At 50.2% G+C, this 22,795-nt stretch overlaps 1 protein-coding gene across 2 annotated transcripts; it reads right to left on the bottom strand.

Moving 5' to 3' along the window:
* Nucleotides 1-16,178: 16,178 nt before the first annotated feature.
* Nucleotides 16,179-21,900, bottom strand: RTL6 (retrotransposon Gag like 6). Of its 2 annotated transcripts, none has more exons than XM_059401825.1 (2): nt 21,642-21,900; nt 16,179-21,491 (listed from the first exon to the last, which is right to left on the bottom strand). In XM_059401825.1, exon 2 carries the CDS (start codon nt 21,173-21,175, stop codon nt 20,456-20,458), a length of 720 nt encoding a protein of 239 aa, XP_059257808.1. In that variant the 5' UTR covers nt 21,176-21,491; nt 21,642-21,900; the 3' UTR covers nt 16,179-20,455. The 2 variants fall into 2 exon arrangements, with proteins under 2 accessions (XP_059257808.1, XP_059257807.1); XM_059401824.1 differs by having other exon boundaries at nt 21,711-21,897.
* Between the last annotated feature and the right edge of the window lie 895 nt (nt 21,901-22,795).

The following is a 22,795-nucleotide window of genomic DNA, read 5'->3' as shown; positions in this document are numbered from 1 at the left end:
GACAGAGCTTTTCTGCTGCTCCATGTAATTCTGTCTACATATTGAGGCTATGTGACTAGGTGCATACAAACCTTAAATTGTCATATTGTCCTGGTGAATATAAACGTTATCATTATAAAGTATTTTTATCCTGCAATGATTTTTCCCTTCTTGTTATTTTGTCTACTATTCATCAAGTTCTACTCACTCTCTTTTGGCTAGTAATGTTCACTTGATAGATGTTTTTCTTTCTTTCTCCTGTCTACTTTTATGCATCCTTACAATTTAGATAGATCTCTTGTAAACAGCATCTTAGGGTTTTGAAAAATCATGCTAACAATCTATGCCTTTTAACTGGAAATTTTGGCCCATTTAAGTTTAGTTTAATTTCTGATACATCTTGTTTAAATCTATTGTCTCACTCTGTGTTTTTATTTGTCTTCTTCTATGCTCTTTTGCTCTTTGGGGTTGATTGAGGTTTTCTTAATTTCTACTTTTGCTTTCTGTTAATTTGAATATCCTAGTATGGTTTTTGTACACATGTCAATACCTCTCCTTTACTTATTAGAATAAGATGTTAATTGCCACTTTTCCACATTCTCAAGACAATGCAAGGGTCCGAGATCTTTTTAACTGTACTTATCACCTTCCCAATCTACATGCTCTGTGTTTGCATGCTATTTCCATACATATGTTAAGTTCTATAAGAATGAATATAGAATCTACAGTCATTTCAATTTTTAAGCAAATTTATTTGAGACGTAACAAAACAAATTTATTCATAACCAAACAAATTTTAATTCGCATGCCATAAAGTTCTCCTGTTTAAAGTGTAGAAGTCAATGTTTTTAAGATTCTTTACAGAGGTGTGCAACCATGACAATAACCAATTTTAGAACATTTGTATTGTCCCCCAAGGACATCTGGTACCCCTTAGTGGTGACTTCCCATTACTCCCACCATAATTTGAGACAGACACCTTTATCTTCCTCCAGAGAGAATTTCCTTTACTTCTGTAGGTGCTTGGGGACACCAACATTCTAGATTTACTTTACTTCAATTTCAGATATTGAGATTTTTGACACCGTGAAGAAAGTTATAGGGCATGGTAAATTTACTCTTTATACCAAGACATACTCCAACCCCAAATGCAGGGTGAGGAACATTTGTCAGAACCCCTGACCTTAACCAGCTGCCAAGACCCCGATTCTTATTCTCCCAGCCCTGTGAGGCTGACCGTGCAGCTGGGTCTCTTGCTGTCTTCTTCCACACCACTGATGCTTTTGGTGGGAGAGAAGCCCTAAGTGCAGGCTTTCCTTTCCAGATTTCCTTCTTCTCTCAGATTTTACTCACCATCTTGTTACACTTTGGTGCTTCTAGGAAGATGTTTAAAACCTTCCCTCCAGTTGTTTCCCTATCATGGGTGGGGAGGAGTGTTTCCATGACCTTGTCTACCATTATTTATAGGGCCAGGAAGCCTTATCTTGTCAGATGCGAGCATCGGTTTGAGCTGTGCTGACAGAGCACGGACCCCTCTCTGCTCTTAGGAACATCTCTTTTCAGAATACAGGGTTGTTTTCTCCTTTCTTGTGCTTCCAAATCACACTGATTACCTGGAGAACTGTCTTCTTTGTCTGGACTAGGGTTGAGGAACAAAAGCCAGAAAGTGTTGCTGGCAAATTCCTGTTGCGTGCCAAGTATTAATTCCTATTCCACTCTAAAGCTGCTTGATGCTTACTTGATGGAAAGAGAAAAAATACCAAAGCATGTCTTCAATATTCTCCAGCCACATGGATTCAACTTGCACTTTCACTTAAGGAAAAGTAAAAAATAAAATACTATGACTCTTTTAAAAACGATGAAGGCGGGACGCCTGGGTGGCTCAGTTGGTTAAGCAGCTGCCTTCGGCTCAGGTCATGATCCCAGCATCCTGGGATCGAGTCCCACATCGGGCTCCTTGCCCTGCAGGGAGCCTGCCTCTCCCTCTGACTCTGCCTGCCACTCTGCCTGTGCTCTCTCTCTCTCTGACAAATAAATAAATAAAATCTTAAAAAAAAATAAAAAATAAAAACGATGAAGGCAAGATTTTGGAACCATGCTGTTGATGTGTGAGTCTGGGCTGCACCACTGGCCAGCGGTGGGCTGGGAACCTGACCCTGAACCAAACACTTTGAGTCTCCTCCTCCCTAATCCTCCAGGGAAACACCTGAATTAGGTGCTTCGATGATCCTCCAATTTACAGGTGTGAAGGACGGGCCCAGGTATTACCAGTCCTTGAAGACACCATTCCTGCTGCAGAGAGAACAAAAGGGAAGTGGAAAGTGAGATGCTCTGCAACCCAGGGGGAATACAGGTGTAAAGTCAAGGGCACCCCTCTACAGGGGAGAAGGGGCGGTCCTCAAACACATGTTGGCATGTGCAGATGACAGAGAGGCATCCCGGGCTGATGTGGGGCAGGGTACCCTGGGGGTGGGGGAGGGGAAAAGCGGAGGAAGACTAGGCATTTTTGATGACAGACGCAACCGAGCATCTCCCAGCACAATGCTCAGACACCTCAAGTCTCACAGAAGACCAGAGGGAGAGAAAAGATGCTTTATTCTCATAAATCAGTATGGGAGAGCTTAAACTCAATGTTCTTGGGCATTCTGGACGAGTACGGGCCCCTCAAAGGTTCTGAGAAGAGTTGTAGGGAAGAAAGGAGTGAACTTTGTTTCACCCTCAATTTCCTGGGTGGAAGTGCGTGGGAACCCTGTTTCCTTCCTATGTCTCCCTACAGCCTGTACTGTTCTGAATGTGCCAGCAGACAGTGGGTTCTTTCTCACCGATTAGGAAGTGCTGGTGTTGGAGGAAGGGAACGAGAAAAATAAAAGCAGAAATCAATGACCGAGAAGCAGAAAAACAATAGAATGTGTTAAATCAGTAGCTGATTCTTTAAAGATAAGTGAGTAGGATAGTCGACCTCCGACCTATCTCATCAGTTTTTTTAAAAAAAGGAAAATAGATTTAAGAAGAAGGAAAGGGACATAACAGATATGGAGAGAGGTTCTTAAAGCCTAAGAGAACACAATTCACAATTTTATGCCAGTAGATTTGAAGATGTCTCTGAAATGAGCAATTTTCTATCAAGGTCTCCAACATGATGAAAGTAGAAGGAGGTAATCTGGGATCAAAATGCCATTCATCGTCCCCATTACCTCTTATCAGAAATCGCAGCCAATTAAATTTAACGAGAAAATAATCAGTAGGAGGGTGTCCTCAGCAAGGAGAAAGACGTTTGTTCTTATCCGCCCAGGAAATGTTGCTCTAACTGGAAACCCCAGGAGCGCCAATAGGAAGCTACTTGAAACCATGGCTAATTGGGAGTTGCAGGCAGTAGAAAGAGAGAAGCACCCTGATCAGAGAGCGGGAGGTAAAGGAGACGAAGTTAACCCAAGGAGGCCCAAGAAAGGCACAAGTCCCAAGTGAAGGAAATCCAGAACCTGACCGTCGAGTGGGGCTGGGACTTGCACACGGGGTACCTGTGAGCCGTGACATCACGGAATGTGCCCCTCACAGCCGGGCGCGAAATTCCAGCAGCGACACTGCTTACCTTGTATTTCTCTGCCTTGCTTACATTCCTGCAAACGTACATTTCTCTCTGCTTAAGTAATTATGTGTAAAACAAAAATGAGAGGAATGTATATTAAAATCTGAGAGCTCTTTCTGTAAGTAGGTGGAAAATGCCAGGTTCTTTTGTTGTTTCCTTCATGCTCTATTTTCCACATTTTCGACAGGGAACACATATTACTCTTTAAAAATAGAACAAATCAGTAAATGATTTATGAAAAGTGAAATTCATGACCTAAGAAGTGAGTATAAGTAGCCTGCAATTTTTTGAAAAGGGACAGTGATGAGGGATATCTCACTCTGTCAACTATTTAAAATCAAAGCCAGGGGTGCCTGGGTGGCTCAGTCGGTTAAGCATCTGACTCTTGATCTCGGCTCAGGTCATGATCTCAAGGTGAGTTCAGGCTCCACGGTGGACTCCAGGCTGGGCTTGGAGCCTAATTTAAGAAATTAAAATAAAAAAAAAATTAAAATCAAATCAAAAGCCATATGAATCATGTACATAATACGTATTTCTCTTCTTCATTGTTTTAAAAAGTCAATTCATGTTTTAGGATGTAGAAAGCAGGAAGAGAACACCACTCACAACCCAGCAATGAGAAAAAGCAGCATAATCACCAAATCCGTTTGTCTTGAACCTGTGTGAGAGCTAGGACCACAAGGAAATGAAGGGAAGTGACTTTGAATTTCAGCCAGCCCTTCCACAGAGAGATGAGACATGGTGGCTATTGATCTTTTAACGGAGCATGGAGAAAATAGCCCTAAGGACAGGTAAGGAGGAAACAGCTAACACTCTACTAAATTCATAAAGGTCACCCCTGGGGTAGCTTGACTGTTTAGCATAACCAGGAGCCCCAGACTCAGAGAAGGCCCCTCTCAGTGCCCATGAATGACAGTGGGACAGCAGCAGGACACCAGGGACAGTGACCCTTTCTCTCCTACTCGACCATGCAGAGCACCTCCCTTCCCCACACCCAGCCATGGAAGACCCACTGGTGGGGGAAGAGAACAAAAGATCTCTTCCATCCAATGACCCTGGAAGAAGAGCAAATTTAACCCAAAATAAGCAGAAGGGAGGAAAGAATCAAAGCAAGAGCAGAAATCAATGGCGTGGGGAACAGAAACACGGAGTGAATCAATGAAATTAAAAAAAAGAAAAAAGGGACTTTGCAAAGATAATGCAATTGACAGACCTCTAATTAGGATGATCAAAAAAAGAAGACACAAACCAGGAATAGCATGCACCAATAGTATACAGACTTCAAAAAGATAAAAAAGGGATATTAGGAAGAACTCCATGCAAACAAACTTGCTAACTTCCATGAAGTGGATAAATTCCTTGAAAGATACGCACGACCGAATCTCACTAAAGAAGAAAATCAATGACCAAGTAGTTCAGTTGGTCCACTAAAGCAATGGAATCCATGATCAAAAACCTTTTGACTCTGAAGACAACTTCAGGACCAGATGGTTTCATCTCAGTTTTCTATCTAACAGTTAAGGAAGAAGGAATGCAATCACACACAAATGCTTTCAGAAAACAAAGAGGGGACAGCCCCCTTCCTGTTTAATGAGGTAAGCATCACCCCAATAAGAGACATTGCAGAAAAGACAATCACAGACCAATATCTTTACTCATAACAAATACAAAAGATACTTCAAAAATATTAGCAAGTTGGGCACCTGGGTGGCTCAGTGGGTTGGGCCTCTGCCTTCGGCTCGAGTCGTGATTTCAGAGTCCTGGGATGGAGCCCCACATCGGGCTCTCTGCTCAGTGAGGAGCCTGCTTCCCCACACCCCACCTGCCTCTCTGCCTACTTGGGATCTCTCTCTATCAAATAAATAAATAAAATTTAAAAAAAATATATTAGCAAGTCAGATACAATATTTTACAAAAAGGATAATTTTCAATTACCCAAAATGTATTTAACTCAAAATAATAGGGTTGGTTTATCATTGGAAATTCACTCAGTTTGATTCACCATGTTACCAGAAGAAAAGAGGGGGGAAAAATGATTGTCTAAATCACAGAGAAAGCATTTAACATTTCTTCAACATCCATTCCTAATTAAAAAAAAATAAAAATAAAATTTTTAAAAACTCTTGAAAATTTAAAAAGTTCCTCTCACAGAGGGAGAGATGGAAATTTCATGAGTCTGACAAAGACCACCATGTGAGAAACTGTCTGCTTAACACCATCACACATAGTGGTAAAATATTAACCATGTGCCCCCAAAGATCAGCACTCGGGCAAGGCTATTTACTCTCATGACCCATGTATAACACTGTACTAGAATTCACTGCAGTGCAAAACGGCCAGAAAGAGAAATAAAATGCACCCAGAATGAAAAGACAAACTGAAACTCTCTTTATTCAGGCGACATGATCACATATGTAGAAAGTCCTAAGGAGTTTGGGGAAATGTCTACCAGAACTACTAAATGAATTTAACAGAGTCACAGAATAAAAGCAAATATAAAGCTCAGCTTTGGTCCTATGCATTAACTACAAACAATTGCAAAATGAAATTTTTCCAGAGAGTCCATTTGCAAGAGCATCAAGAATCATAAAATCCTTGGGAATACATGTGTAAGGGTCACTGACTAAAAACCACAGAACTACTGGGAAAAAGGAAAGAAGTCCTGAATTAACTGGGAGAGAAACCGCATTCCTGTATCAAACTCAATATTAGTAAAATGTCAGTCCTTAAGTGCTTTCCTCTGCAATTCAATTCCTCGCCAATCATTGTCCCAGCAGGCTTCATTAATAGAAATTGATGAAATGATTCTAAAATGTATATGGAAATGAAAAAGACCTAACATAAATCTATGATGATAGAAATGTTCTACTGAGCACTGTAAATGTGATTATTGTATCTGAGGAACTAAATCTTTCACTTTACTTTATTTCAATATTTTTTAAAGATTTTATTCATTTGACACAGAGAGAGAGAGAGAATGAGAGAGAGCAGAAGCAGGGGAGCATCAGACAGAAGGAGAAGGAGAAGCAGGCTCCCTGCTGAGCAGGGAGCCCTATGCAGGACTCAGTCCCAGGACTCTGGGATCATGATCTGAGCTGAAGGTACGTGCTAAACTGACTGAGCCACCCAGGCGCCCCTAATATCAATAATTAGAGGTGACACACTGCACAGCACAGACCTGGATTGTCCAAAGCAATCTGGAAAAGCGAGAACAGAATTCATACTCCCTGGGTTCAAAGCTTACTACAAAGTCACAGTAATGAAGATAGCATGGAACAGACAAATGGATTTATGGAATAGAACGAAGAGTCCAGAAGCAGACCAACTATATTTGCCCACTGGAATTAGACAAAGTCACTAAAGCAATCCAATGGAGAAACAAAGTTTTCCAACAGGTGACTCTAAAAACAACTGGATATCCATATGGAAAAAAAAATTTTTCAACCTGATAACATCCACAAAATATTTACTTGAGATGAATCAGAAATCTATGTGTAAAAGTCAGAACTGTATTTTTTTAGATGAAATTGCAGAATATCTTTGGTGCCCTTGGATTGATAAGTTTTTAGAACTGGGGAGGGGAAACACTCGGGAAATTTCTGGGCGATGATGTTCAGCGTCTTGTGAGGGGCTTGGCTGGCAGCTGTGCACGCATAATTCACCAAATCCCATACTTAAGACTGATGGTTTCATTGTGAATTACTCCCCCTCCCCCAATTAAAAAAAAAAAAAAGAAAAAACCATAAACAAACATCAGTATCTTCTTGGTGACATGCATGCCGAAGCTTTTTTTTTTTTTTTTAATACTTTATTTGTTTATTTGACAGAGAGCTAGAGAGAGAGCACAAGCAAGCAGAGCGGCAGGGAGAGGGGGAGAGAGAGAAGCAGGCTATCTGCTGAGCAGGGAGCCCGATGCGGGGCTCGATCCCAGGACCCTGGAATCATGACCCGAGCCGAAGGCAGCTGCTCAACCAACCGAGCCACCCGGGCACCCCATGCCGAAGCTTTTTGAAGTGAAATATCCTCATATCTTGAACCTACTCTGCTACACATTAAAAGTGAGGTGTATTAAGGATGGGTAGATAGATGGATGGATATGTGATAAAGGAAATGTAGCAAAATGTTAATTATAGGGGCACCTGGGTGGCTCAGTGGGTTAAAACTCTGCCTTCAGCTTAGGTCATGATCTCAGGGTCCTGGGATGGAGCCCCACATTGGGCTCTCTGCTCAGCATGGAACTTACTTCCCCCAACTCTCTCTCTGCCTGCCTCTCTGCCTACTTGTGTTCTCTTTCTTTCTGTCAAATAGATAAATAAAACCTTTTTTAAAATTTTAAAAATTTTTAAAAATTTAAAAAAAATTTTTAAATGTTAATTATAGAATTTAGTTGGTGGATATATGGATGTTTGCTATCCAGTTTTCTTTCCAACTTTTAGGTATGTTGGAAATTTTTAAATAATAAGGAAATATTGGGGGGGGGGAACGAAAGTATACTGATGGCTGGCAAAAAAAAAAAAAAAAAAAGAAGAAGAAGAAGAAGAAAAAAGAAAAAAGCTCAACGTCACTAGAAATCAAGGAAATGTAAACTAAAGCCATTATGAGATGCTATTACAAGCCTACCAGAATGGCTGAAATTAGACAGAAAGGGACATCAACACGAACCCTTATACACACCTAACACCAGCATTAATGGAGCAAATGCTCTGGAAAACAGGTTGCCAGTTTCTTATAAGCCGTACACCTCACCTATGACTCCGCGGTTCGGCCCTAGGTATTTACCCCAGGTAAATGCAAACACAGATGCACAAAAAGACTACTGTGGAACTGCTCATAGCAACTTGATTCATGTCGGCTCAAACTCAAAATGGCCTAGGTGTCCATGAACATGGTCTACCCGTAGAAGCGCTGCTCAGCAGTAAAGCAAGAATGAACAGCTAACACACGTGCCAACATGCACGAATCTCAGACACATCGGAATGAGGAGAGGGCACCTGAATACAGGAGTGCAGGTTCTAGGATTCATGTACATTAAGTGGCAGAACAGCCAAAGCTAATCTATGGACCTAGGAATCGAAACAGGGACTGTAGGGACAAGGGACGGCTGCCTGGCAGAGGCACAGGGAACTCTCCAGAGTCATGGAAATATTCTAGATCTCGATTTTGGGGGTGGTTACCTGGGTGATACACTTGTCAAAACACATCAAAGAAAAAAATACACGTCAAAGAATGAATTTATGTTCTGTTTATTTCACTGCATATAAATTATACCTTGATTTTAAAAAAGAATACTATATCTATATCTATCTATATAATGGTATATATATTTTCTATATCTAGCATATATATATATCACAGGCTAGGGAAGAATAGCTATGAAAGTTACATACCTTCAAATAATGACGTATTATGAAATCATTAGCTTATTTTCAACACCATGGTAAAACGTGCATCATAGTAGGTCAGTTTGATGCAGAACATTAAATTGTATATTCAATGTAATCCCAAACTGGAAAAAAAAAAGCTATTTGCTTGAGTCTAAGATGCTATTGATTTTAAGACTAACACAGATCTTAATAACTTCTCCTCTCTAGGGCCTCAATGAAGTTTGAGTCCACGTCCCCTTTTACCTCCTTGGCCGTTTGCTAGGTTATCAGGTCCTTGGGGGTCACATCTACCCTCCTTCCCGGATGGGACATACAGGTGGCTTTATTGTTCTTCCCTCATGAGGACGGCATCTCTGTCTTACCATGACCTCTTCAGTTCCAGAACAGAGTCTGGGATACAGCAGGTGCCTAGTCCATGTGTGTTATTGTGGTTATTTTTCTCGTCCAGATTCTGAAGGTTCTTCCAAACCACTCCAGGAAGTTGGAATGTTCAGGGTAGCATCCCTTTAACGTGCTGTTTTTCATGGCCTCAAAGCTCCTGTAGGATTGGGAACACCAGTGTTTTCTCTGCTTTCCCTGGTTTGTTATTTTATAGCTTTGTGAAGTTTTTCATGATATAAGTAAATTATGTGTAACCGGTTTTTTGAGGAGTCTCCTCTTGTCAGGAATGTAAATAGAAACAATTTTATTTCTTCCAAACCCCAATCCAAGTGGGATTTGCTGAACCCCTTCCCTGCTAGGTAGGAGGTCCCTTAATGACACCTTGGCTAGACTCCAAGGTTTGCTTGTCATTTGTGTCTGTAGAACAGTCTCTTGGTGTTTAAGACTAAGCTCTGTTTATTTCTAAAGAATGTTCAACACAAACACAATGGGGCTTGTCCCCTTCCTTCTCCCCAGAGCTGGTTAGAGCTTTCAGGGAGGGGGGCTGCTGGTGGCTCGGAGGGGCTGTAGAGGCCTTCTCTCATCTGGACCTCACTCAGCCTGGCCAGGCCACGTTCATGCATGTGTCAGGGCAGCTCAGGGGAAGAGGGCACAGGGGAGTGACTCTTCACTCCACCTGGGCTGGCCGCCCCCTCCCTCCTCCCATCTACCCACCTCTGTGGGCTGGTACACACAGGGGCAGTCACACTCACTGCGCCGATGCACACACCCTGAGAGCACCAGGTGGCTCGCCCCCAAAACTGTGACTCAGGGCCCAGGTCTCCTCCATTATATTCATCTGCCATCTGCACTTACAGGACTTTCAAGGTCACCTTGACCATGAGCATTGATCCAACTGGCAGAAGGGGAAAGATCACAGAGGTCCCCTCTCACCCAGTGGGAAAAGAGGCCTTTTTTATATTTATTTATTTATTTATTGTCCAGGAAGGAGAGAAAACAGGTTTGGGAAACACCCAGCCAGTCTATGCAAGTTTTGGTCCTAGCGGAATGGCTAATCTAAGAAATCCCTTCAGGTGTGGGCGCTGATGGCTTGTCGGCAGTTGTCTGAGCCTAGAAAATGTAGTTTATTCATTTACAACAGGGAAAGCCCAGCTCAATATCCTGGTACAGTGAATATCTTGAAATTAAATGGATTTAATTGACAGGTGGAGGCTCTAGTGGATGTCCTGAGCCTGAGATGGCCATTGGAGACTCGTGGGCAAATCGCATGAGCCTTTCCTCTTGTTGAAAATGCTGAGATATGACCCGAGAGAGGGGACAGTTTCTATCAGTTTTCACTGGGGTGCCTGATTCGTGACCAGCAGGTTTCTGGGGACACATTACTACTGGGAATCCAGAAGACTCCACAGCTAAATCCAGAAGCCATGGGACCTAGGGAAAGACCACTGACAGAGGGGCAGGAGCTGGCCAAGTCCCCAGAGCCGCTTGTGATGAGGGCGGTGGTCTGTCGCCTAGGGGTCTGGGGAGGCTGTGGAAGAAAGCTGGGGTCACAGGCTGCTTCCTAACCCCAGGAGGTCACCTGGTGGGGTGGGGTGGGGTGGGGTGGGGGGTTCTCAGGAGCGGGGGCTGCGGTAGATGAGTGCCTGGGGAAGGGGGAGAGCAGCCACACTCGCCTCAAGTCAGCACCGGCACCGGAGACAGGGGTGGGTTTCCGACGGCGTCCAATGCCGACCAGCAACAGGACAGAGGAGCACCGGACGCCGAGCCCCAGGGTCTGACTGCCCCGGGCCCGGCAGCCACGCCGTGGGGTTCACCAGCCACAGAAGCCCCCGGGGACCAGAATCTAATCCGGGTTCCGCCTGCGGCCCCCCAGAGCAGTGTGAAGTCAGGCAGACCAAGGGGCTCCTCCCAGCCTCCGCCCGTGTGCTCAGAGAAGGCGAAGTTACAAAGTGTTAGAAAGTCGTGGATAAGGGAAGGGATGAGAGGATATGAAAATCCAAGACGATCAACTTGAAAACTTAGGAAAACATGCCGGTTTCTCTAAGACGGCAACGTAAACAATAGTGCAACAGCAGTATCTAACCAATAGCACAGGTAACCCACCTGGAAAAAAAGAAAAGCTTCTGGCCGCAGCTGTGGTGGGGGGGACCCGGCGGGACTCCGAGCCCAGACGCCAGGAGCGCCTGCCCCTCTGGGTCTCTGGGCCGCGGTGGGCCTCCTGGACCTGGGCCCCAGTGGGGGGCACATCCCCGACCACACACGCAGACACGAGGCTGGAGGTGTTCCAGGCCCCGCTCCCTGACAGGCGCACGCGGCTCCCAGTTCTCACGGCCTTTCCCAGTTGCGAGGAGATGTCTTCATTTCCAGTCCGAAGAAATGTCCCTTCATTATTCTCAAATGTTTCCATCCACACAACCGATGGTGTGTGGTGTGTGTGCCGCGTGGGTGTGCGTGGTGTGGTATGTGTGTATATGCTATGGGTGTGTGATGTGTGGCACGAGTGTGTGTGTGGGGTAGGTGTGTGTGGTGTGCAGGTGGTGTGTGAGTGTGTGGGAGTTTGTGTATGGGGTGTGGGTGTGCAGGTATGGTGTAGTGTCTGTGTGTGGTGTGTGTGTGGTGTGGTTGTTTATGGTGCGTGTGCAATGTGGGTGTGTGGCATGTGTGTGTATATGTGGTGTGTATGTGTGGTGTGTGTGCAGTATGGCTGTGTGGCCTGTGTGTGGTGTGGGTGTGTATGTGGTGTGAGTGGGTGTGCGGTGTGTCGTGTGCGTGTGTGAGTGGTGTAGGTGTATGTGTGGTGAGCACATGGTGTGTGGTATGTGTGTAGTGTATGTGGTGTGTGAGTGGTGTGTGTGGTGTGTGTGTGTGCTGCTGGCAGTGGTCTCTCTTCATGTGCTTGGAACTGAAGGGAGAGCATCCAGTACAAATGGGTCATAACCCAGCACATGGCCCCCTCGCTCCAGCACGACGGCCGCGGGCACAGGGAAGAGCCCAGACGGGCAGTGGTTAAGAGACAGGTTAAGAGGAATCCAGGGACCAGGCTCAGGTCCCAGAAATGGCCCCAGCAGCTGTGTGACGGTGGACCAGTCGCTTACCCACTCTGGCTCTGGTTCCTGGTCCATCAGGCGGCGTGGTGACACGCCCCGTCCGGGCGGGCGGCGGGAGGACTAAGTGAGAGAGACACGGGGCTGGCACTGCACAGACCCCGTAGTGGACGCCCAGGAAAACCCAGCTACTGTGCTTCCCGTTCCAGTCAGGAGCAAGACGTCCGGCAGCAGTAACACCAGCAAACATTGTCTGGGAAGCTCCAGAAGCTGAAGGAGGAGGAGGAGACAATGTCTGAAGGATGGGACGGACTGTCACGGGCCACTGTCCCCAGGACACGGACTCTGACACAGAGGTTCGCCTGCAGGGAGTTCACTGGGAAGTGGTCTCTGGTCGACACCGACAGAGAGTGAAGGAAGCAGGACCGGGCAGAGCGCCAAGCTGGGCTGTGTCACGGTCACTAGGCCTTGGTCAGTGTCGCAAAGAGCTTGGGGGCGGGGTTGCCCCATGTTGACCAGTGCTTGGTGCGTGCTGTCAGAGGGAAGGAGGCATGGCCCCGGGTGAGGTGGTGGCTTCACCTGAAGGTGAGTCTGGGGAAGAACCACGGCTGAGAGGGTCGGTCACCAACCCTCCCGGTGCTCGAATGATGAGCCCTTCAGTCCTGGCAGGGAAGCTGGGGACTCACAGCCTCTGTTCCTGGAGCAGAATGTCACCATTGGCAGGAGACGCTTATGGGGTCTGTGAAAACGGGAAGGAATCACCTGGAAAGCCGCACAGGCTACTCCGCGCTCAGCGGAATGGTCACATAGAATCCCGGTCCATCTCTGCTGTGTGTCAGCTGTGACCTCGCAGTCAGTATAAAGCACCTGGCGATGGGAGCAGAGGGGGCGGAGAGCCACACTTCCAAGGAAACACGTAGCTGCTGCGATGTTTGCTGCAACACCACGCAACCATGACAAAAGTCGTCAACGAGGTACATCCCAAAAGCAAGGGCTAGTTGGAGTCAAGGGAGGCAAATCAGGAGACAGGATATTATTCATTTATCTGGCGCACTTTCGGTAAATGTCATGGCGTTGTCAGGTTCTCATCATTATTATGTGGGACAAATAAGCCCAGAGCAGGCTGATAAGAAATATAGACAGTACGATCCTGTCCCATAAGAAAACAGGACGGAGGGGTGTGGCACCTGCTGGAGGTTCTAGTTTTCCTCGGCAGGTGGCCTGGGTGTCGTGGACCCAAGACTCCCAGCTGTTGTCTGTTAGGATGTTCTTCTGGCCAACCCCTGAACGTGTCCCCAGGTGGCTCCTCTGTGAGCCCCCCAGGGCTGGGTGCCAGGGACACCACACATTGGACATCAGCTCTGCCCTCAAGGGGCACGGGGTCTAGCGGGGGAGAAAAGCAGAATCTCACTAACATGGCATGTTGGTTTTTAATAGCTATAAGGCTGTCAAGCTGTGAGGGTATTGTTCAAGGAGGGCTTCTAAGAGAGGAAATCTGACCCTGGTCTTCCCACAGGACTAAGAGTCTGAGGGGAGGCAGGGGGACCAAAGTGGTCAGGGGTTGGGACCCAAAGCTAAGCAGACCGAGGGTTGTGCAGGAGAAGCCTTGGAAGGCCTTGGTGGAGGCTTTCATCATTGGTGGGGATGAAGAAGAGAAGGCAGGGGTCGCAGCCGGCGCTCACTGGGAGCGAGACTCAGTGGGCCCTGGGGTGGAATTCTCCTAGGCTGGGTACACGGGAGCTGAAAGCAAAAGCAGGTGTTGCGTGGTCGCCGAAGATGCAGGCGCTGTCCCGACCCAGGCTCCTGGTCTCAAGCCTCGAACTGGGTCCCACAGGGGAGTTGGCCGGCGGCGGGGCTCAGCTCCAGGCCTCCACGGTCAGGAGGAGCGGGTGGCTGGGCCCTTGTGAACCTCTTAGGACCAGACATCTAGGACCCACCTAGGGCGCTACGTGTGCTCTATATGCTTTTCCGTAGCAGAAGACACTGACTTGGCAATAGGCTAGCCAGTTGGGGGACAGGTTTTAAACCCCATTCCTAGGGGCGCCTGGTTAAAGTCTCTGCCTTCGGCTCAGGTCATGATCCCAGGGTCCTGGGATCGAGCCCAGCATCGGGCTCTCTGCTCAGCAGGGAGCCTGCTTCCTCCCCCCGCCCCTCTGCCTGCCTCTCTGCCTACTTGTGATCTCTCTCTTTCTCTCTCTCTCTGTCAAATAAATAAATAAACTCTTAACCAAAAAAAATAAAAAAATAAAAAAGACCTTTAAACCCCGTTCCTAAACCACCACCTGTCCTAGAGAAGCCATGATGGAAACCCCCAGGCCGGGGAGGCAGGAGGCTGAGGTCTTGGGCCAGTAGGAGGACAGCACACCGGCTCGCAGCTCTCCATCCCGCCCGCCGTTCACCAAAGCAGCGATGTCTCTCCGAGCTCTGCACCTATTACCAAGATTTTGGGAAACCTTAGAATTAATTTTTAAGTTCCTCTGGTGGGAAAGAGTAAGGAAACCTGAAGAAGGGGAGCCCTCCTAGATAGATAGGAATACAAATGGTAAGACCGAAGTCATTTTAAAAAGAGAGGCAGAGGGAAGTCAGTGGATCGATAGGTAATAGAAAAGCCGGTCCTAAAATAAGACTTTCAGATGTGATGAAGGAAACCCATGTCAATGCGATGGAAAGAATTTATGATCTCAGGATGTTTAAGTATTTGGGGGGGAAAAGGTCACTTTAGAGTCTCACCTCACACTCCGTGCCAGACTAATTCCAGAACCAACTTTATTAATTCTAGAGGGAAAGAGAGACCTAACGTTGAAAACACTGAGAGGGGTGCCTGGGTGGCTCAGTGGTTAAGCGTCTGCCTTTGACTCAGGTCATGATCCCAGCGTCCTGGGATCGAGCCCCACGTCAGGCTCCCTGTTCAGTGGGGAGTCTGCTTCTCCCCCGCCCCCACCCCACTCATGCTCGCTCCCTCTCAAATAAATCTTCAAAAAATTTTAAAAAATAGAACACTGAAAGCAAGGGCCCAATGCAGGCATCGACTGGCCCTTCTAGTCTCTGCTCTTCTCAGATGAGTGGTTTTGAGTGGGCAGGACCCTCATAGGGGGTCTGTGAGGTAAAATTGGCTTTGTGATAATGCTCGAATGTTCTCTGCTTTCCCACTCTATCTCAGAGTCCCCAGTGGAATTTTTCAGAAGCTACGTGAGAAGTGATCTTGCAAAAGATTGAGCGCAGAAGTGGGTGTGAGACTCCAGCTGTCTTCTACTGAGTCAGGCATTAAAGAAATTTGTAAAAAGGGAGAGCAGTGTCACTCTTCTCACTTTTTGTGTGTTGGGAAATAGTTTTTCTTAAAATACGCTATTTATGTTGTCTGTAATGTGCTTATTTTCAAAATAATATTTTCATTCTCCATTTTAAAATGGTAAATGTTGAAGAGTCAAATCTATGTAAGCAGAAGCTAGGGGGTCCTAAGTGATTTTTAACGGCGCAAAGGGATTCTGAGACTCGGCTGGAGAACTGCTCTCGGTCCGCAGGCACGGGGGCTGGGCCTCGTTCTACTCCTCCACAGACCTCCAGCGCCCAGCGCATCCATGCAGCAAGCTGGCAAAGGTTTACGGGGTGCCTACCACATCATGTGGCTACAGGCACGATGACACAGCCATGAGCCAAAGGGACAAACATATGTGTCCACGCCATGTTGCTGCTGGGAGTCTAGGGGCACTGTGCCCAACGAGAGAGTGGATCGGCCATGGAGGAATTCAAAATGTCAGTGACACACACACAGAAGTAAAGAGCTAGACACACGGGCAGCAAATATGACACACGACAGGTTAATATCTTTAATATAGAACGAGCTCATACAAATTTATCAGACCCCAGTAGATAAGAGCAAAGGACACTGACCATCCACAGGAGAGGAAACACAACTGCTTAACATGGAGAGATGTTCTACTTTGCTAGAAAGCAAAGAGATGCAAACTGAAACACAGGTATGTTTCATCATCGGGCCAGCAAGCCTCGCCAGAGGATACGACTCAGAGCCGGCAAGACGGTCCGACAGGCACGTGCGTCCTTGCTGGCGGCAGTGTCGATGGATACAAACATTGCTGGACACCATTCCGTCGATATGTCATAAGGGGCTCAAAGGTTTTCATATCAATCCAATAATCCCACCTCTGAGAATCTATCCTAAGGAAATAACTTGACGTTGGGGAAAAGCGTTATGTACGAAGAAATTCTTCCATTTCTCATGGTGGGAGATTAGGTGACGAACGGCATGGGTGATCAGGCGTGGGCACTACTGTCCGTCTACGTGGCGGGAGGACACGGCCAGTTCAAACGCAGATTAGTACTAACGTGTAATGGGGAAGTCCCCTGATAGAAGTGAAAACACCCACACAGCATTGTTTCATTACAGAAGGTAGTTATCACCACTACGTCGCAACAAAAAGAAGAAAAACCATGATGGGTGCGGGGAGAAAGGAAGGGCCTGGCAGGAGAGCCACCAAAATGTTACGACTTTGCTCTTCTCAAGTTCTACCTTATTCTCCAACATTTCTGTAAGGCGTAGTTTGCTCTGACCGTGAAAAGACCTGGTGCCTTGTCACTTTCCGTGGAGTTAGTGATGTCGCAGTGAGCCGCGAGGGCCCCTCCCATTTCCTCCACGGAGTCTACGCTGTACGGCCACCACCACTCCCCATGTCAGGACCCCAAGAGATGCCATGGGGTCACCAGTCCTCTCCACAGTGGCCCTGTCCTACAACCAATCCTCTCCTGACACGGGCAAGCTACCGCTGTTGGCCCAGTGAGGGGCTCTGCCCTGCCTTCTGCAGAATCGTCCTGACCTCAGCTCTAAGCGCCCGTCTAAGGCTTCGCAGGCACTGGAGAGCTGAGTTTGCCGGCAAGCATCTCCATCTCCTCCCCCTCCTCCCACCCAAAGTCCTCTGCAGCAGGTGGTCCCCGGGGATCCCTTTCATCCGACTGCAGGACTTGCACCCTTAAGGTAGCCTAAGTAGGTCGTGCCCACCTGTCCCTCACATTCCTCCCCTATGGGCCGAACTGCCAGGACTGGTCACCCAGCAAGTGGCCTGTCACACTTGGCGGCAGGGACCCACACGCCAGGAAAAGTCATACCAGCACCTTCTCGGAGGTCCTGCGCCCCCGTCATTACTCACTCATCGTATACTTACCTGCGACCCACAAACCAGGTCTTTGCTTTTTCCTAGAAATCACGGAAATGCTTTAGGACACTAAGCCCAAGGTCACACTCTACATTCGGCCAGGAGGTCACCACTGATTCTAAATTCCATCTCAAACGATGCCCTGTTATGCCATGAGGCTTACTTACCAGGTGGGCTATCAGGTAGACCGGAAAAACCACAGTATAGTTCAAATAATGTCCACACCATGAAAGATATAACACTTCCCCTCACATGCACGGTTTAACACTACTAACTGCCTGTCCCTCCTATACATCAATAGCTGTCCTCTTAAATCGAGAGAACTCCCAACCGGAGTCTGTACAACGCCGCTCCCCTCCCCCACTTCCTTCTCCAGCTTGACCCTCCCGGTCCCACCGTCTGGCTCTGGGCTGCACGGAGCGCGGGTCTCACCCTCTTCCACTGGGAACTCGGGCGTCTCCCACGGGAGCCACGTGGGGCCTCTTCTGAGTCTGACAGGGCAACCCCCCGAGCCTCTCATCTACCCCCTTGCCAAGCTGCCGGAAGCGGTCCAGGGCGCAGATGCGCGACAGCACCACAACCAGGCCCACGAGCAGAAGCCCCAGCGGCCCAAACACAACTCCCGGAACCGAAGGGAGCTGGAGCAGCGGCCTGGACGGGGCGCGACCCCCCCACGGCAGAGGCCGGATCACGGGGCGGACAGGCAGCTCGCCAGCCTGGCCCTCCGCGGCCGCGCCCTGCTGCGCTCCGAGGCACAGAGCCAGGGCTGCGTGCCACGCAAGCGCAGGAGGACTTCTGTGTCACATGGGTAGGCCCAGGGGTCGGCGAGATGGCAGTTCCCGTCCTGCTTCCATGCGGGGTCTCTCGCCCTCAGCGGGCTGGGGCCCCATGGCAACCTTCAGGGTGCCTCCTACCCCCCCCCCCGCAGGCATCCTGTCCACTCTCCCCGCCCTGGGGTCTGCACCCCTGCATCCACAGCCCCTCCGCCTAGCAGGCAGACAGTAGAGCACTGAGCACAAAGAGAAAGGGATCTGTACACCCCCCACTAGAGGCCCCCCCCCCCCCAGAATGATGGCCCCACTGTGTGTCCTCCCCTCCCCCCATTCATGCTTGATGAGCACCACGGTCCCACTGGAACAGCCTTGGCTGGAATCCAGGGGGCCTGAAGCCTGTATTCAGGCAGTTCTTCAGCAGGGCGACTGGGCTAACAGAGTTTACAATGAGTGGGTGGCAGTGGTCCACGAACCCCAGCAGCCACTGAATGTCCTTGACCTTGCAAGGCAGTGGCTGCTTTAAGAACGCAGTCACTGTCCCCAGCATCATCAAAACTCTCAGGAAGAATGGATGGACCCTAGGACCCAACCTCTGGGTGTCCCAAGACAGAGGTCTTCGGGTGGGTGCAGAGACTAGCCTTCGGCCGTCAAGCCAGGACCATTCGGATAGGGCAGATGGACCCAGGATAAGATGCCTCATCTTCCCCATGGTCCAGGCAGTCATGTAAATGCGGTTCATTTGGCATTAAATATGGCGAGAGCATCATGGTCCAAAGGGCTTGGCCAAGTCTCCTTTAGAAAGTGATTTCTGGGTGTTCCCTATGAGGAACCAAAAAGGCCATCCACCATCACAGGTGTAGCGTTGTCCCTTGGAATTTGGACCCAAGTGCCAGTTCTGTCCTGTCCCCACATTAGGACCAAGGCAGACTGCAGCTCTTTCCCGTTACAAACGCCACAGAGGCCCTGGTGTGGCCATCAGAGGCAAATACTCCTTCCTTAAGTGCTTAATGATGCATCCCAGAGGATTTGGGTCTCAAGCTAGGAGTCCCTGTTTTCTTAGACAAAGCCTAGACACCCGATGGGACAGCCCAGGCACGCTACACACAGCTTTGGAGACCTAGAGGTGGTGTGGGTGGCCAAGTGGGCCAAGGTGAAGGCCACATGTCGTCTGGAGACGGGAACAGGTCTCGAGCTAGACAGGCCTCCCACCAAGTGATGGGGGCAGAGGCGGGGCAGGGGGTGGGGGGACCACACAAGCTGGCGGTGGCAGTTCTTACTGGGGCACCCGCCCCCCCTCAGCCCACCATGGGCCACAGGGATGTACACGAACAGGCCACCTGTGGTGGCTCCATGGAACCGCTCAGCGATCCCGAGTCACAGTGACTTCCTGCAGCAGGCCAGTTCCAGATTCCAGAATGCCCAGCGCCGTCAGAACGCTGCAACTAAAGCCAAGCATTTCTGCAGGTGCATCCTCTGGGGGCTTTCCCAGTGGCGACAACGGGACATACCGACTGTGGGTTCCCGCGAGGAGTGAAGCCTGCCCACCAGAAATGCTTGTGCCACACTCCCAGCAGGGAACACTTGGCCACCGCAGCAGAGTCGAGCCCCCCACCCCCCAGGCCTCCACCTGCTATTCCAGGGCCTGGCAGGGATGGTGATCAGCTGCGGGTGTGAAGCCAGACTCCCCGCCCCCACGTACCCAAAACACACCACCAGCCTGGCCAAAGTGGCTCCCCTCTGTCATCAGCAGGGAGCTGCCATGGGGGCCTGCACAGGGTAGAGCGAGAGCGTCCGTGAACCTTATCAGGCTGGGAGAGATCTGCCCAAATGATCCGCAGCGGGCTGTGGGGTCACGGTGGCCGAGCAGCAGCGCTGCGGTCCCCAGGAGAGCGGGGTCTGCAAGCAAGCCAGGGGAAGCACGCACTGTGGGCCCAAAGCTAGCACAGATCGCTGGGAAGGAAGGTGGGTCTCGGGGCGCCCAAGAGTGATGAAGGAAGATCTCCTTATGGAACAGGTCTGGAGAGGCAGGGAGGAAGGTCTTCAAACAAGGGCGACGCTGTTGTACGGACACTTCTTCTACGTTGCAAAGGGCGTATGCTGTCTGCGTCGCTGCAGAGGCGACCCAGGCGGTGGCCGAATCTTAAAGGTTCCGTGCTCGTGTGGGCAGAGCCGGAGCTGGACTAGTCCCACTGGAGGCTGGATGCACGGGGCAAGGCCCTGTGCCCGTGGCAGCCAGCTGGCGACAGAGCATCTGCCGCTCGCGCACGGCCCGGTTAGAGGCAGAAGTCTTCCTGATCTGCGCGCGCCGCGCGTGCCGCAGTGGAGACTTGTAGGTTCTCCGCAACTCTGCCAGGAATCCCTGATAGTTGTTTCGCAAGGGGCTGTCAGGCTGCATGTGGGGGATCGCCCACTTCTCTGCCTCCCCAGTGAGCCGGGACACCAGGAACGCCACTCGCTCAGCCTCACCGGGGAAGCGGGAGGCCTGGAAGATCATGAACCTGTCCATTTGCATCAAGAACCCTGCCAGCTGGCCGGGGTCTCCAGAGAAGGGCTCGGGCAGGGAGGTTGGAGGCGTGGTCATGGGTCGGGTCCCATTGGAGGTGATGGCTGAGATGGGCGGGGTGATCTGCAGCGCCCCCGGAATCCGGGCCCTGGTGCGCAGCAAGGTCAGCTCTGCCATCACGCTCTCCAGCATGTTGGTAAGATTGGCCTTCTCCGCCCGCAGGGTCGAGGCCTCCCGCCTCAGCGCGGAGTTGGTGAGGCGCAGGGAGGTCAGGGTGTCGATGACGTCATCCATTGGGGCATTAGTAGATGCTGCAGAGGCCGGGTTCTCGGCTTTCGATGTCTGGGGTTGAACCATGTTGGCCAGAGGGCTGCCGAAGGCCCGGACGCGGGGGCTGGGAGAAGGGGCTGTGGGTGACCCAGAGCCTGAGCACCTGTGATGCTAGGTTTGGGCAGACCCCGACGGGAATCAGGGTTCCAGGCTGAGCGGCTGGGAAGACCGAACAAGAAGGCGGGGCCGACGGGGCCGAGAGCCGCGCACAGCCGGGACCAGGCAGAGCCGAGGCCGGGCAGGTGGTGCAGGCCCTGGGGGTGCCGACTCCGGAGGCGGCTCCTTTATCGCGGGCCTCTCCCGGCCACGGCGGGCTGCACAGGGGGTCGGGTTGTTCTGCGCCCTGAAGGAGGAAAAGATGTTTTAGAGAAACGTCTGGACTACGTGGAGGGGGGTGGAAGGGAAGGCCGCCGCGCGGGGGGGGCGGGAAGCGGGCGGCGGGCAGGGGCGCCCGGGCCCGGAGCCCCCTCCCCGCGCGAGGCCCGGCGCCCACCTTGCGCAGAACAAAGAGCGGGTGCACCTGCGGCGGCGCGGGGGCCCGGGACCGGCGGCGGGCGCGTACCTGGGTCTCCGCGGCTTCCTCCGCGGCTCCGTCTGCCGCGCCGGCCGCGACCAAGATGGCCCGATCGGGGGACGCGGGCGGGCCGATGAGTCACGGCGGCGGCGGCCCGCGGAACTGCTTCCCGGTCAGGTCAGGCCGGGGCGGCGGCGGGAGGCGGGCGCGGGCGGCCTCGGGCGGGAGCACGAGCGGGCACCGGGGCCGGGGCCGGGGCCGGGGTCGCAGCGGAGGGAGGGCGGGTCGCGGGCGGCCGGGGTGCGGGCGGGGCGGGCGCGGCGGCCGAGGCGGAGGCGGCGGCGGCGGCGGCGGCGGCGGGCGGGCCTCGCGCTGGCCCCGCTGGTTGCCATGGAGATCGCCCGCTCCCGCGTGCGCGGCGGCGGCCGAAGCCCCGCCCCGGAAGTGGTGCGCGCAGCCCCGCCCCCAGGGCTACCGCTCCGCGTCTTCCTGCAGCAGCCAATCAGGGCCGCCCGGGTTCGCCGTTATTTTATTATTAGGATGGATGCCTTCCTGTTTTTGTAATTCTTCCTAAGGCTCCGAGCGGAGCTCTTGTTGTAATTACGTTTTTTTAATGAAACATTCTTTTCCTATTGTAACTTGAATACACATTCAGTATGATACATACTCATTGCAGCATATTTTGATGCCATGGAAGTTGGAAGTTGTGAAAAAACAATTTCGTATCCCTCAAGAGTCCCCCCGCCTGAAGAAAACAAATAGTAATATTTCTGTAGTTCCAGTCATTTCTCTTTGATATATTCTATTTCAGAATGCTAATTTTTGTACTTTATGAACTATTATGTAACCTTAAGAGCACACTGAATTTTCAGCATTTTCCCATTAACGATACTTAAAAGCATGATTTTTCAGTCATTGCCTAGTGTTCCACTGACATCGCATACCGTGCTCCTTTTGACAGATGTCTGTCTTACTTCCTTGTGGAAGTTCTATAAACCTTACTTTGTGTATAAATCCCAGACTTTGTCTGCCAAGTTCTCCAGGGTAATACCCGACAAGTGAAATTGCTGGACCAAAGAGCATGGGATCTGGAGGCTTCTCCTGCTTGACCTTGTTGAGCTGCTTCTGGGTGG

This window comes from Mustela nigripes, chromosome 6 (genome assembly GCF_022355385.1).
Source record: "Mustela nigripes isolate SB6536 chromosome 6, MUSNIG.SB6536, whole genome shotgun sequence".
NCBI classification, from domain to species: Eukaryota; Metazoa; Chordata; class Mammalia; order Carnivora; family Mustelidae; genus Mustela; species Mustela nigripes.
Note: the sequence above shows the minus strand (reverse complement) of the source record. Positions and strands in the feature narration are given on the sequence as shown.